Source organism: Pelophylax lessonae, assembly GCF_965119305.1.
Source record: "Pelophylax lessonae genome assembly, chromosome: 3".
Taxonomy (NCBI): domain Eukaryota; kingdom Metazoa; phylum Chordata; class Amphibia; order Anura; family Ranidae; genus Pelophylax; species Pelophylax lessonae.
The window spans coordinates 180,919,219-180,935,629 of NC_138770.1; the positions used below are offsets into that span (position 1 = coordinate 180,919,219).

At 47.1% G+C, this 16,411-nt stretch overlaps 1 protein-coding gene across 1 annotated transcript in view; it reads left to right on the forward strand.

Annotated features, from left to right (window-relative positions):
- Nucleotides 1–1,969: 1,969 nt before the first annotated feature.
- The window catches only part of AQP12B (aquaporin 12B), a gene marked incomplete at its 5' end in the record, with an annotated part of 63,603 nt that continues 49,161 nt past the window's right edge, over nt 1,970–16,411 (forward strand). The window contains one exon of the mRNA XM_082249341.1: nt 1,970–2,576. Coding sequence (XP_082105467.1) covers nt 1,970–2,576 — 607 coding nt within the window. The remainder of the gene's footprint in view (nt 2,577–16,411) is intronic.

The following is a 16,411-nucleotide window of genomic DNA, read 5'->3' on the forward strand; positions in this document are numbered from 1 at the left end:
GTCCTCAGGGCATGCTAACAGGCCAGGTTTGCAAGAAAACTGAAATACATCACAGGTGATATAATTTGCTGCTTAATAATTGCAGTATTCTAGTCTGCATCTCCCCATGGTAATACTTAAAATCTGTACCCTGAGGACCGGAGTTGAGAAACGCTCGTCTATCGGATATGATCAGATCAGATAAAAACGGACAGGCGGTCCGTTTTCAACTGATCTCCCCATAGATGAGAGCGAGACTGTGTCCCTCTACGCTCTCCACAGTAATAGTGGTTCCCTCCCACAGAGGCGCCCATGTGAAAGGGAATTATTATGGAATAATGTATGATGTGGGTCGGGGGGCTATGGAGAGTCATCAGGGGTCTAAATAGACCTCTAAATTCTCTTTTTTTTTCTAGACTGAGAAAAGGACTAAAGTGTTCGGTCCCTTTTCTCTACAGGGTCAGCTGTAATACTTATTCATACACTGTGGTATAGTAAACACAGATAGCTATGCCACCGTTACAACTGAACATAAGAGCAATCGGTACCAATCGCTCACTATGTTCACCCACGAAGGGGGCTGGTAAATACATGCCCCCCACTCTCCATCTTGACAGCCAGCGATCCAGGATCCCTCCCGAGCTGCAGCCACCTGGAGGCGGGGAGGAAAAGCCGGCCAGCTGCAGTTCGGGAGATCTGCGATGGAGGTGCACTAAAGGGGGGATCAGAGAGCTGCACTGCTGGGAGGGACCCCCAGAGATCAGTAATGGGGGACAATATTGGGGGGGGGGGGGTGAGAGTTCGAGCCCAGGTAGATGATTTTTTTCCTCTCTGCGCCTCCCCTGCAGCATATAACCGGGGGGAGGGCAGAGGAGGACTGTGTTGGGAGGGTGGGTGGAGGGGTTAATGTAGAGAGAGATAGAGGTGCTGTAGGGATTAGTTAAGTTGGGAAGTGGTGTTATTTAGGGTACACCCGGACACATATCAGTGTGGCAGGGAGAGGGGTGCACCTTTTTTGGGGAAATAATTTTGAGCAGCAGAATGTGATTCGCTGATCAGAGCTATGGTTTTCTTTAGCAGAATCTGCTGAACAGTTCTGATATAAGCTCATGTGGCCATTAAAGTGACCATGAGCTTATAACACAAGGAAGAATGTGAGGTACATACGGCGTATGGACCTGGCCAGCTGCAAGCAGTTCCGTAGGTTCTGAATGGACCTGGCAGTAAATGGGTTAATCATACCTCCCAGCTCTCTGAGATGAGATAGGATACCAATTGACACAACCCTGCTGTTCTTTACGTTTACATGGACCACAAAGAACACTTAAAAATGACTGGTTAAACCCACTGATAATTTTCACTGTTACCTTTTTGGCAGTGTTTGCCTTTTTACTGGCTTTTCAACATAAATAAATTGCTGTAGAGGTTGGATGACCGTTGCTAGTTAAATAATACATTTTTATAGAGGCCTCTACATCAGACTAAACAGAGGGGACTACTGAGATAAAAGGGAGCGAAGGATTTGGTTCCAAAAAGAGACAGTCCGTAATTAGGAACAGTTGAGAGGTTTTTGCATTCCTTTCTTTGGAGCTCTATCCCCCTCCTTTACAATCTGTATTTGCATAAACATGAACACTCAATTGAGCTGGTTAAGTTGCCACAGGAATATATGACAGTAGTCTTTTCCCAGCAATTCATGTTGATAAATGCACTGAATTCTTTTTGAAGGTTTACTAAGTCCCTTAATGCAGTACTAATAAGTGCTGCCCACAATGACCCCTCTTTTCATTCAAGAGATAACTTAGCAAGCATGCTGTTAATATCTATATAGGGTAAAATAACACCTGCAGAGCTTCCCAGCTGTGTCCTTGACGCCAGTGGTTGTAGATTGGGCCACGTTTACCTACACTAAGCAGCACATAAGTTGTAAGCTTACAGTCTGTATTTCTTTGTCAGAAAGCTCTCTGGTGCAGCGTGCTTGCTTGTTCTCATGGCTGGGCTGAACATAGTGGTTGGCTTTTTCATATCTGTGGTTGCACTGTCCCAGCTAATTCGCTGGATAACTAAGAAATATCTGCCTGCCAGGATTTACAAATGCACAACCAACGAGCTAGCCAGCTCTTTGCAGCTCTGTGCCTGCTACATGGAACTCCGCATGTTAGTGGAGATTGGCATGTGGGGTGGAGGTTATGGACCTGATGTGGTTTCCACTCTTCTCTTCCTGCTGTTTTTAGCTCATGGGTTTACCTTTGATGGAGCATCAGCCAACCCTATGGTATCTCTACAGGAGTTTCTGCTCCGGGATGGCCCTTTCGTAGATACAACAGTTAAACTATTGGCTCAGTATTCTGGCATGGAGGCTGCTAGGTTCCTGATCAAACAGTATTGGATGCTGGAATTAACAGATTTCCACACAATCCAGATAATGATGTTAGATGATTGCAGTTCATCTTTACAAACCTCTCTAGGTCAAGGCATATTTGTAGAGGCAATATGTGCCTTCTGCTACCATTTGGTACTTCTCCGCTTCCAAAACTCAAAACCTGTCTACAAGATTCCAACAGTTGCTCTTACTGTAACTATATTGGCCTATGCAGGTAAGAAGCCAATTTTATTTCTTTAAACTATAAGAGTAAAATACAGTGTTCTATTTCTTTAGGCATGTGTCAATATACTTTGGGGTTGTGTTGATTGCATCAGTTTGTCATCAGTTTTTGAGATGCTTCTGAGATCATCCAGAATTTGACAGGTGCATCTTCAGCTGTCCTCCTTCTGACCTGCATTTGACCTGCTTCAAGTGAGATTTATATTCACATAGACTTGTGTAGGAATGCAAAACCCATCTGAATCCAAAAAAATTTCATCGATGCTGCCCACCCAGGCTAAGCCTGTTGACACAAACTAAAATGGGGATCATTCGCCCAAGCTGAGTTCCTGTCATATATTGACTGATATCATTGATTGGCTCCCTTAACTTGAGTGTGAGTGTTATACAGCTTGGCTATACATTATTTGAAAATAATTCAATTCCACTGTTTTATCTCATGCAATTTTTCAAGCCAGGGGATGCTTGCAGGGACACCCACAGCTTGAATTTTCTCTGATTTAACAGAAATCGTCATAGTTCGGGCAACCTATGTCCAATTTTAGTTGTAATTTCAGGATGCAACCCATAAAAAGTAAGTCAAACATGATTTGTTTAGATATGTTTCATTTTGTTATATCTCATCCTTCCATATTTTAAATGTTTAAGTACTAAAAAATCTTTGATAGCATTTTTCAGTGAGTGGTTGTTGCATGTAGTGCTTTTCTCCCAAGGGTGGTGTCCACGGCTCTTTATATGATTGGTAATTAGAGGTGGGCGAAGGGTTCAGCCTGAGCATGATTTCCGGCCGAACATTAGCTGTTAGTCCCTTTGAGAACACCCAAATTATCAGGGCGTTTGAGCGTTTGTTCAGCCCGCAGAACGACCACAATGCACTATGCCACCGCACAGTGCATTGGAAACTCTGATTGTCAGAAGCAACGAATGCTTTACCCAATCAGGGCACATAGCACTCTCAGAGCCATGATTGGACACTGTGATGATGACTTTATCCAATCATGGCTCATTGCTCTTAATCCCACACCGCACTATAAAAATATTCTTCCCATTGCGGCCATTTGCAGTGTGATCTTGGCGTGGAGAACGATAGAACAGGGCTCTGTTCAGTGATACTAGCGAGTTAATGTGCTATAGTATGCTATTGTGATTCAATTGTCAGTGTAGAATATCAATTTAGTGTGAATCTAGTGATTGTGCAGTGTGAGTCTAGTATGACCATTCATTTTTACTTTAGTGTGAATCCAGTAAGAATACAGCATGAGTGTAGTTTGACCATTCATTTTTTTACTTTAGTGTCAGTTTATTTTTCCAGGGCAGGTTTACTGCAGTATATTTCAGTGCTTTACTCAGTATTTTTAGTGTGTTACTGCATGTTTAACGCAGTATTTTTTAGTACTGTACGTTCAACGCAATATATTTTAGTGGTTTAGTGCACATTTACTGCAGTCTATTCCATTAGCTGAATGGGTTATGCTCCTCCCTGCAGGAGTAGTCTAGGCAGGAAAACTGTAAATGTACATGCCCACGGGGCCCTCCCCACAGGCAAAACCCACTCACCCTCTGCTCAGCAAACCAGTTTGTTTCTGCCTAGAGAAGGAGTAGGACCTAGGTTTCCTGCTGGGACTCAGTTTTTGTATTATTTTCAGAATATTTTTTTTTAATTTCTCTTTACTCATTTTGCTAGCTAGTGCTCATGGGGAACCTCCTGGTGATCTCCAAGCAATGCCGGCTGGGGCTTCGCACTGGATAATCTAGATCCTTATGGTCCCCCCAGCCTGGCCTATGGGCGTAAGCAGGTTATAGTCCCACATTAGGCCCCACCACGATGGTGCCTCTTTCCGGATGGGGACATCGGCTTGTAGCACCCCCACTTTGGGTGGGAGGAAGTCTGCCTGGAGCTGAGCCCACCCAGTCCATGGTATGGTGAGTAAATGTGACCCCCCCTTGCCCCTAGTGGCCTTGGGGGGGATGTGGGCCCTCTCCTGGGGATAATAGGGACCTGTACCTTCTAAAAGATCCCCCTGGCTTGTCAGGTACCCGGCCTCTGTGTCCTTTCTCCCTCTCCTGCCCCCCACCAGGGGCTATGTAACTGGGGCGCCTGGTATCCTGAGGGGGGTGGCAATAGTACATTGCTGCTTCCTGGGTCTTGTAGATCTTTGAGGCCTTCGTTGTGGGGGTCCCTGGCCACATGGCACGCTGTGGGCGCAACTAAGTGTGGGCAATGTGTTTATTTTTCCCATTGACTTGTATGGGGCAGCCATTTTCCCTGCGCTTCCTATTAAAAGGCATTGGCAACCATTTTTGTGTAGTCCCATGTACTGCATTAGCAGTGTGACCTTTTACAGCCAGGCCGAGGTCACTTCCTGTGATTCCTCTTCCTGCTGCAGGCTGTTCAGGAGGGTTTTCTCAGGTGGTGATAAAGTCCTGGGGTCTTTGCGGGCATATCCCTGCACACTCTGCTGTTAGTGTATATTTAAGGGGGACTCTGCAGACCGATGCGATCGGTGGTAGGAATTGGGATTGGCGCTTCTTAAAGTGACAGTACTCCGTTTTTTCTGTAACTTTGAATATGGAGTCCCAGGCTGTAATTTCCCCCTCAGACCCACTCTGTGCAACTCCCGGACAGTCCGCATCGCAATCACTGGCCGCGATTTCAGCAGCTATGGAAAGCCTGGCAACAAAAGTTGATTTTGTGATGAAAAAGGTTACTAGCCAAAAACCCTGCTGCCTTCTCTATCTTTGGTCACCACAGATGCCCCCCTACCTAAAGGGTCGCTGTCCTCGCAGTCAGATGGTGAAGAGGACCAGTCTTCTTCAACTGCAGCGTGGGAATGCACTTTGGTGGAAGCCCTGATTATTTCAGTGAGGAATGCTTCAAAGTTAGCTGATGAGCCCATGTCGGCAGGGACACGGGTGGCCTTTGGCTCCCACAAGACTCAAAAGTCTGGCAAGGTTTTTCCCTGTCCCGAGACTTTTCATGATATTGTGAATGACCAATGGCGGCGCGTTAAGCACGTGCTAGTTTTGCCAAAAGGCTTTAAATGCCGGAATCCTTTTGCTGATACTGTCTCCAACCGTTGGACGGTGCTACCTAAGGTGGACCACCCTGTTTCCAGGTCGAACAAATCTACCATTGTGCCTGTGGAAGATTCCCCCGGTTTTTACGGATCCGGTGGACAGGCGGATGGAATCCCTTTTCCGCTATCTTCACTTGTTGGCGGATTCCATTTGGAAACCTTTCTTTGTGTCTATTTTGGTATTAGACAGTTGCGGAATGGATTAGGGTTCTGAAAGGGAAATTGGAACCTGACGTAGTTCCCCCAGAACTGATGGAACTTGTGGACCAGATGGCCCAGGCCCTGGTGTTCCTGTGTGATGCAGCTCCCCTGGTGGCCAGAGTTTCGGCTGTGGGGATCGCCCTACGCCGCATGGTTTGGCTGAAGAGCTGGTCGGCTGACCAAGCTTCCAAGAAAGCCTTGACGGATCTCCCTTTTCTGGGAGAGCGTTTGGCAACTCACTGGATGAGTTGATCAAGGGTCTGACTGGCGGGAAGAGTACTCTTCTTCCTCAATCCTCCAAAGGTAAAACACCCCATGCTAAGTGGGGTCCTTTCTTTACTGCTCATAGACATTTTTTTCGTGCCCCCGGGGCGCAAGAAAAAAGTAAGCTGTTCCGAGCTTCTGGAGGGTCTAAGAAGCACTGGCGTAAGTCCAAGACCAGTCAGTCTGGTGCTGCAGACAAGTCCTCTTCAGCGTGAAGAGGGCGCCCTCACCCGTTTCTGGGGTAGGGGGATGTCTGCGCTTCTTTCAGGAACTCTGGACTTATTTCGTTCAGGACAAATGGGTTCGCAAACTGATTTTTTCTGGGTGTTCAAACCTGCTCATGGTGCCCAGAAAGGAGGGCAAGGTGCATCCAATCCTGGATCTCAAGGCTCTGAACCTCTTTATGCGGGTGCAGAAGTTTTGAATGTAGTCCATTCTGTCGGTGGTGGCATCCTTGAGGGGGATTTTCTGGCCTCCATCCATCTGAAGGATGCGTATCTCCACATCCCCATATTCGAGGGACATCAGCGATTCCTCCGCTTTGCGCTGGCAGAGGAGCATTTTCGATTTTTGGTGTTACCCTTTGGTCTCGTCTCCTCTCCCAGAGTTTTTACCAAGGTCCTGGCCCCGTGCTGGCCTTGTTACATCAGAGAGGAATCTCAATTTTGGGATATCTGGATGATCTCCTGTTGCGAGCAGACTCTCATTCTGATCTGTTGGACAAAATCCCTATTACAGTTCAGACCCTTCAAGAATTCGGGTGGATGATCATTTTCAAGAAATCTGCTCTATCGCCATCCGTACGGGTCACTTATCTGGGGCTGACCCCACTCTTGCGGGGGTCTTTCTCTCCTTGGAAAAACTTCAGAAGTTGCAAATGGCGATCAGGTTGCTGATAGAAACCAATCAGTCCTCCCTGCGGGCCTGCATGAGGGCCTTGGGTGTGATGGTGTCAACCTTTGAAGCGGTCCCGTTTGCTCAGTCTCATTCCAGGCCTCTGCAGAAAGAGATTCTGGCTTACATCAATCATCAAGGGTGCACCAAGAGTGTCCTGGCGACGAAGGAGGTGGCTGAGATTCTGGTTTGGGCAGAAGCCAATGTTCCAGCTCTTTCCACAGTCCACATCCCGGGTGTGGAGAATTGGCAAGCGGATTACCTGAGTCGTCAGGTGTTGGATCAAGGGGAATGAACCCTTCATCCGGAGGTGTTTCACCTCCTGTGTGACCGGTGAGGGACTCCGGAGGTGGATCTGTTTGCGTCTCACCTCCGCAGAAAATTCCAGAGATTTGTGGCTGGGTCTTGGGATCCTCTGGCTGACGCCACAGACACTCTGGTGGCTCCTTGGAGCCAGTATCGGCTGATTTATGCCTTCCCTCCACTCGTACTCCTGCCGAGGTTTCTTCGCCGGGTGGCATTGGGAGGCATTCTGGTCATTCTAGTGGCACCAGACTGGCCTCGGCGGTCTTGGTACGCAGACCTGGTAAAATTGGTCGTGGATTCCTCCATGGAGACTTTCTCTGTGGGAAGATCTGCTGTTTCAGGGACCGATCTTCTATCCTGCTTTACGGTCGCTGGCTTTAGCGGCTTGGCTGTTGAAAGCAAGATGTTGAGGGATAGAGGCCTTTCTGACTCAGTGATTCCTACCCTCTTGAAGGCCAGGAAGTCGATATCTTGGAAGATCTACCATCGTATGTGGAAATCGTACATTTCATAGTGTGAATAGCTGCAGCTGATCCCTTGCTTGTTTTCTATAGCTAGGGTCTTGGCTTTTTTACAAAAAGGGGTTGAGCAGCACCTGGCGTTGGGCACTATCAAGGGTCAGGTGTCAGTCTTGGCTATTTACTTCCAATGCCTGTTGGCTTCTAATAACCTGATTCGCACTTTTATTCAGGGGGTGCGTCACCTGGCGCCTCTGAGGAGATCCCCGTTGCCTCCGTGGGATCTCAATCTGCTTTTGTCTGTTGTTCAAAAGCCTCCTTTTGAGAATAATTAGGGAGATTTCTCTGCTTTCCTTGTTGCAGAAGGTTGCCTTCCTAATGGCTATTACTTCTGCTCCCAGAGTATCTGAGTAAGCGGCGCTGTCCTGTCCTTCACCTTATTTGGTGGTCCACAGGGATAATTTGGTTCTCCGACCTAATCCGTCTTTTCTCCCTAAGGTGGTGTCAGGTTTTCATCTTAATGAAGACATTGTGTTGCCTTCCTTATGTCCTAAGCCTAAGCATTCCAAAGAATTTGCCCTGCACTCTTTGGATGTGGTTCGGACGATAAGAGTTTGTCTGACGGTTACTGAGTCCTTAGGTGATCGAACTCTTTGTCCTTACGGACTATCCTCAGAAAGGTTTGGCTGCGTCTGCTGCGACCATTTTGAGGTGGATCAGGCAGACGGTTCTTCAGGCTTATTCACTCAAGTGTCCGGTTCCTCCTTTCCCTGAGAAGGCGCATTCTACTAAAGTGCTTAGTGCCTCTTGGGCTTTTTGCCATCAGCCCTCTGTTGTACAAGTTTGTAAGGCAGTGACTTGGTCGTCTGTACACACCTTTACAAAATTCCACAAGGTGGATTTGTTGGCATCTTCGGATGCCTCTTTTTGGCCGCAAGATTTTGCAGGCTGCTGTTTCATAAGAGAATGATTTTGTTTGTCTTAGGGGTAGTTCTACCTGGGTGAGCTCCTGTTGCCCAGTGGGCTAAGTTTAGCCTTTGGAGTTTTATTTCTTCCCACCTCTCATGCCTACACTGCTTTGGGATGTCCCATTCAGCTAATGAAGATGGAGGCTGTGTCTATCAATGGACGATAGAGAAAAGAAGATTTTTGTAAGATCTTACTGTAAAATCTTTTTCGCTGAAGTCTATTGACAGACACAACACCCGCCCCTTTGATATGGTGATGTTTTTTTCTTCACTGCTTACAACTTTTACTGGTTTGCTAAGAAAGAGGGTGTGTGGGTTATGCCTGTGGGGATGGCCCAGTGGGCGTGTACATTTTTTTCCTGCCTAGACCACTTCTGCAGGGAGGAGCATAACCCATTCAGCTAATGAAGATGGAGGCTGCGTCTGTCAATGGACTTCAGAGAAAAAGACTTTACGGTAAGATCTTACAAAAATCTTGTTTTCAGTGCATCAATGCAGTTTTACTGCAGTATGTTGTAGTGTGTCTGTGTAGTGAGTACTCAAGTTAAAGTTCATCAAACACCACTTTTCATTGATTAAAGTGTATCCATGTACACATTTCCACATCTTTATTACATTTTGTTAATAATCGTAGACATGGTCCGTCCTCAGGCAGAGTATCATTTCCTCTGTTTAGTAATGTTGCCTGTGCTATCCAGCCACAGAATGCAGAGGGGGTGGTGGACTAGCTTACTAAACCATTCTCATCCTCATCCTCCGTCACCCAAGCAGAGACTAGGGTGCAGTCCATTGCAGCTTCTAGAGTGATTTATTCTGCCTCCTTAGACCCAACATCAGGCATTGAGGAGTCAGCTGAGTTATTTGAACAAAGCGTCAACTACAGCCATTCGTTGATTCACATCTTGGTTCTAAGGTTGAGGAAGGTAAGAACATGAGCCCTACAGCAAGTGGGGAAAACTGGAAAACAACAAATTGGCAGTCATTTTCCCCCAGCTGCAGCACAAGTTGTCTCCAGTGATAATGAGCATGGAGGGGATGATGATCAAGGTGATAAGATCACTGACGTGACTTGGGTGCCTGCTAGAGCACAGGTGGATAGTGAGGGTGAGGCACAACCCCGAAGAGGCAGCCATCATGGAAGAGTAGAAAGCAGCCACCCTATTCCACCAGATTGTGGAGCTGTTATTTCTCAGCCCACTTCCCACAGCTCCATTGTCTGGGACTTTTCTTTTTTTAGCACATGTGCAGCCGATCTCACTGTTGCAAATTGCAAACTCTGCCTCAAGCACATCGAGTGGCAAAAACACCAGCCATGCTTAATGCATTTACCTCCCACCACTCATTCTGTTGGCAAGAGCACCTGAAAGTCACACAAAAGGGACTGCCACCCACATGACCAGCGTCTAAATTCAAGCTTGTCAAAGCTGCTGGCTTTACAACGCCTGTCTTTCCGTCTGGTGGATTCTTCCCCCTTCCGTGAATTTGCAGAATGTGCTGTACCACAATGGCAGGTTCCCAGTGGCTATTTCTTTTCACGTAAGACCATTCCAGCTCTCTACCATTACATGGAAGGCAATGTTGTAGCATCATTGGGCCAAAGGCATTTAGTGACAAGGTACACATTGCTGCTGACAGATGGTCCAGCAAGCATGGTCAGAGACGATATATTTAGTTCACAGCACACTGGGGAACTCTGCTTGCAACTCAGAAGGATGCAGGATAGGGCTCAGTACTACACCTTGTTATGCCGCCACATCTCCATACAGCTAGTAGTGATGATGCAAGATTTGTTAGCTCTACCCTCCTCCTCCTTCATGTTCTCTTCTGCTAAATTGTCCAAGTACCCCCCTAAGCGTTCAAGAGGCTATTAATTGAGTCAGGCTAAAAGGTGCCATAAGGTGCTTTAGCTGGTCTGTCTAGGGGACAGGAGCCACACAGGAGCAGAGATTCTTGCAGCTCTGCACGGCAGGCCCAGAGGTGCTGCACTTAATGCCATTTGGAGCCAGAAATGGTGGTGTGCAATAATGGCACAAACCTCCTGTCCGCCCACAGACAAGGAAAGTTGACATGTGCCATGTCTGGCACATGTCCTCAAGTTGGTAATGCAGCATTTCTTAAATAGGAACCCAGGGTTGGAAGATCTGCTAAAGCAGGCCAGAAGAGTCTGTAGCCAGTACAGGTGGTCATACACAGCCCGTACTTGGTTGGCTGAAATTCAGCGGGAATTCCACCTTCCCATAACCTGCCTGATTTGTGACATGTGCACCAGGTGGAACTTGACTTTGGTAATGCTGCAGTGGCTGTACATGCAGCAGAGGGCCAACAAGTACCTGTGTAAGTATGGCACAATGACCGGCTTTTTTTTCCCCACGCCAATGGCTGCCAATAAAGCATGCAACTGTACTGTCACCATTTGAGGCAACCACAAGGATGGTGAGTCGTGACAATGCATGCATCAGGGACACAATCCCTGTTGTGTTCCTGCTGGAGCAAAGTGACTCTGCATGACATGAGGACAGGACACTTGAGGCAGAGCAGCGGGAGAAAGAGGAGGACTTCCTTTCCCCTCAGGGCCTCCTGATGCAGACACCATTCTTGCTATGCCGCAGAACACATAAGAAGAGAGGGAGGATTATGACAGTTTTGGAGGCATTGAAGCAGAGTAAGATATAAGTTAACCCTTAACAGATGGTTTTCCTTTTCCAGAACCTTTGGGCATAGTATGTGGCTAGGAGGAGGCAGTTCCAGATACTGTAATCCTCAGTTACCCCGAGGAGTCTTCTTCTCATGCCTCCGCAAACTTGCAGTGCATAGGCTCCATCATTCTTCAAAGCCTGCGAAAGGACACGAGAATACATTGCATTAAGGAGAAGGATCACTATTGATTTGCAACTCTCCTTGACCATCGTTACAAGGGGGAAAGTCTCGTAACTCATCTCGTCCCCACCGAGGGAACGGAAGATGAAATCTCTTGAGGATACCTTAAAGAGCAGTTTATGTAGCTTACCCAAAGAGCAGTTTATGTAACGCCTTTCCTGACTCTAGTAGGTTATAGTCTGGTGGAAAACTTTGTTTTGAGGCTTCTGATGGTCAAGAGTGGAGTGGTGGAGAAGGGGGCTGCCTCAGTGATGCCATTCAAAAATTTTTTAGCCCTTGGCACCCAGGGCTGTCAGCTTCCACATCCCATCTGCATCACATGGTGGGAGATTATCTAGGGGCGAAAAAAGACATGGAGAGCTTTCCAGTTGACAATCCCCTGGGTAATAGGAATAGACCACTAGCCAGAACTTGCCTAGTATGCAATTAAGCTACTGGGCTGCCCTGCACCCAGAGTGCTTCCCGAACGGCATTCAGTGCTGCTGGGGGTTTTGTGACAGATAAGAGAGCGTGTCTGTTCACAGACTCTGTGGACCAGCTGACATTTCTCAAAATGACTTATTCATGGATTAACAGTGGCTATTAAGCCCCTGATGCCAATGTCGCTGATTAAGTGCTTTCTGGATCTGGATTCTCTGAACGACTGTCTAGGCTGCCTAGCTTTGTGGGTGTTGGTTTCATTTGGAAGACATTTTTTTGGTGTAGGTTTAATGGGCACAATTAACACCCAAGAAAGAACGAACCCCATTGGGATTTTACAGGCAGTAAATACAGTAAACCCCCGCTCCATCGCGGTTCAGTTTTTGCGGTCCTGGTATATTGCGTTTTTTTTTGTAATGTTATTTTACTATATAAATCAATAAAAATGAAATATTTTTGTGTTTTCCATAGCTCTTGCTATGTCTCTTGGTATCTTTTATGTGTTTAAATGAGTTTCTATTGTTTTAAAAGTGTGTTTAATGATCTTAAAATGCTTTTACACGTACAGTGGCAGTAAAAAAAACATGCCTATAATGCATTTTAATACGGTTTTTCTATTTCTCGGATTTTCACTTTTCGCAGCTGGGTCCGGAACGTAACCCCTGCAATGGAGGGGGGTTTACTGTAGTGTCAAAAAGCATGTATAAAATCAAAAAGTTTTTATTAGATACATGAGGTAAAAGTGATGAAACTCATGATAAGGGATGAGCTTCAAGTACGAGTCAAACGTTGGCTGTTCACCCATTAGTCGAATGATGAACAAATATGCTTCTTCGTGGGAAATTCGAGCGCCCGCATCCATAATGCACTGCGCGTGCACTTGCAGTGCATTCTGTGATTGGCCAAAGCATGCACCCTGACCTCCATGCTTTGGCCAATCAAATCATCTCTGCCATAATTGGACCAAGGCAGACTGCCTTTAGCCAATCATGGCTCAGGTATGAAAAATCAGGTGTGACCAGCACTATGGTATATGTAAATGTTAGCCACAGGTGTAAGCTGCCACCAACCTACCCTTGGAAATCCAAGGAAAAAGGAGAAACCCCCAATGGTGTGGGATTTTATATGCCACGCACACACTGAACAAGAATACAAAAATTGTACAGATAAAAAACAAATTTTATTTTTTACACAGAACACAAAAATTATACAACGTGTATGTCTAGAGCAGGATAGACACAACAATTAAAAACTTGCAAGTGTTGACAGACCAGTATCCGTACAGAAGACCCTTGGGTGTCATTGGTAGGATGAACCGGACAGGACCCTACGCGTTTCGGGTTGTAAACCCTTCATCAGGGGTCAACCAGAGTTCAGTACCCAATGTCAACCCAAAGGGGGCTTCTTAGTAGGGGCAACTGGACTGTCGATTAAAATCGGTGTCAACCGACGAGAGGATGTCAGGAGCTACAAGAACATAATTCAATTGGAAAGATAGGAATGAGATAAGTCAATGTTGGCGGGAGCTGGCCGGATCGAGGGCACCACAGTGATCCGTCACTGGTCCAGATGACTCAAGAGTGGTAAAGTCACTCAAAAGAGTCCCATAATGTCACTCTACAAAGTATATTTGTGTCCATGGCAGTAGGTAAATAAGGTATGAGAGTAGGGCATTTGTCTGACGTAGATATTCTCCTATGTCTTGTTCACCTCGGCATGGACATCCTCTGCTAGCAAAGAGGGCATTTGTGAGCATCCGGGATAGTTTTATCCGAGAGAAAAGGCAAATGCGCACGGTGGAAGATCTTCAGTTGGGTCTCTTTCCATATTGAGTTGGGTGTGAGAGCAAGGGTGGCTTTGAGACCTTTGATTATGTTGGGTAAGGTATCATCGCCTGGAAAGTCCTTAAGCCAGTTAGAGGCAGTTGAGGTGGACAATGCCGGCGGGCATTGCTTCAAAAGGGGCTTGTAGATCGAGGAAATCGTAAAGGTGTTAGAGTCCAGCAGGGAGTCAATTAAGGACGTTTTAAAGCGGGTCTCTGGTTTCCCAGTTGTTGAAGAGAGGTAATGGAGGCAATGCGCCCAGTAGAAAGTGTCCTTGTCCTGTAGATCAAATTTGTCCTTAATGGCATGGAAGGGAAGGGGGGTACCAGAACTGATATCACATAGTTGTCCAAAGGTCAATAAACCTTTCTCCTCCCATTGGTGAAACACGGATTGGGTTAAGCCTGGAGTAAAGGTAGGATTACCCCGTATCGGAAGGAATTTGGAAAAATGTATTGGCAATTTCAAGAGTTTGCGTATCTCCCTCCATGCTATGGCAGTGTCTCTTAGAAGTAGGTTGTGGCGGAGTTCCGGGCATAGTGTCGCCCATTTAGTATGCAAAAGAGCAGTTAGGGAGAGAGGACTGGCCATCTGAGACTCCAGCTCAAAGTTGGAGTATTGTGAGGTCTGAGATACCCAGTCCAAAGCTGCCCTGAGCAAACAAGACAGGTTATACATTCTCAGATTAGGCAGGTTGATACCCGCGTCGCTTCTGGAGAGTTGCAGTTTTTTATACGAAATTCTTGGTCTCTTTCCCCACCACAGAAAATGGGAGAAAGCTTTCTGCAGGATTTGCGCATCCTTATGTCTGATTAGTAAAGGAAGGGTTTGCAGGAGATAGAGGAGCTGGGCAAAGCTAACCATCTTAATGAGGTGGCATCTCCCCAAAAGCGACAGCGGCAGTTCCATCCAATTGTCCAGTTCCTTCATTATCTTGGAGAATAGGGAGGGGTAGTTTAGGGTGTAAATTGATGCCGGGGTGCGTCCTATTTTAATCCCTAGATAGGTGATGTGTTGAGATGCAATCATGAACAGGGATTCCCTTTCCCATGAGCGGGGGGGGCCTGTTCCCAATGGGAGTATTTCACTTTTGGAATAATTTATCTTGAGACCCGAGCACTGTTTGAATCTGTCAAATGCGGAAACTATCTCTGGGACATCGGCCGAGGGGTTAGAGGTAAATAGTAAAACATCGTCCGCGAAGAGGGAGAGGCGCAGCTCCTGGGAGCCTATTTGTATCCCATGTAGAGGGGCTTTGGTTAGTAGATACCGGGAGAGGGGTTCGAGCGCAAGATTGAATAACAGCGGCGATAGGGGGCAGCCTTGTCTGGTGCCTTTGTATAGTCTAAAATCGTCCGTGAGGGCACCCCCTACACACAATCTGGCTGAAGGTGTGAGATACATCGAGGTAATAAGGTTGACGAAGGGTCCACTAAAGCCCATGCTGTCCAAGACACTGGAAGTTGACGTTGTCGAATGCCTTTTCGGCGTCAAGAGTTACAATAGCCATGTCTCGGTCCGGATGTACACGAGCCTGGTCTAGAGCAACCAGGACCTTCCTTATGTTAACAGTAGCCGAGTGACCCTTGGTGAACCCTGATTGCGCAGGATGTATCAGATGGGGCATAATGTTGGCTAGATGGGAGGCAACAATTTTCGATAGGATCTTGACATCGAGGATATGGGCCGGTATGAGCCCGGCTCCAGTGGATCTTTCCCTTTTTTTGAGAGAAGCTTGATGATGGCTTGGTTACCCGTCTGAAGATAGGGTCCGCCGTTCCAGATAGAGGAGTATACATCCACTAGAGTCGAAACCATACTGGGGGAGGCTGTCTTATAAAATTCCCCAGATAGACCATCGGGGCCCGGTGACTTGTTGGCCGCAAGATGTTTTATCGTCAACGCAATCTCGTCCGCCGTGATCGGGGCATTCAGTGAATCTAAGTGATCTTTAGAGATTTTGGGGAGTTCAGTCCCAGATAGGAAATAGTCAGCCACGGAGCTGTCCATGTCCTCGGGGGCGTACAGCGAGGCGTAGAAATCACGCATGATCCCTTGCACCCCTTGTGGGGTAGAGTCCACCGCTCCCGATTTGTTCCATAACGAGCCAATGTGTGTGGTGGACATCGGGCCCTTGCACAACCTGGCTAGCAGTTTCCCGGCCTTGTTACCGAAGCGGTGCAGTGTTGCCGCGAGGTGTGCTTTGTGGATCATTTCTACCCTGTCGGCCCAAGTGTCAAAGTCCTGTTTAGCCTCAAGCCATGTAGTGCGCGCCGTGGGGGTATCAGCCTGTACTAGTGCCCGCTGGGCAATCGTCAACCGTTCGCTGGCCGTTTTGTATCCGCTATTTGTGTGCCGCTTAAAAGCCGCCGCATAAGAAATGATACGGCCTCTCAAGAAGGCCTTCCCCGCCTCCCAAAAGAGGAGAGGGGAGCTGCTGTGTTGCATATTCGTCGCCGAGTATTCTTCCCACGCACGATGTAGGTATGAGGTAAAGTCTGAGTTATTTTTAAGGTAGGAGGGGAATCTCCAGATTAGA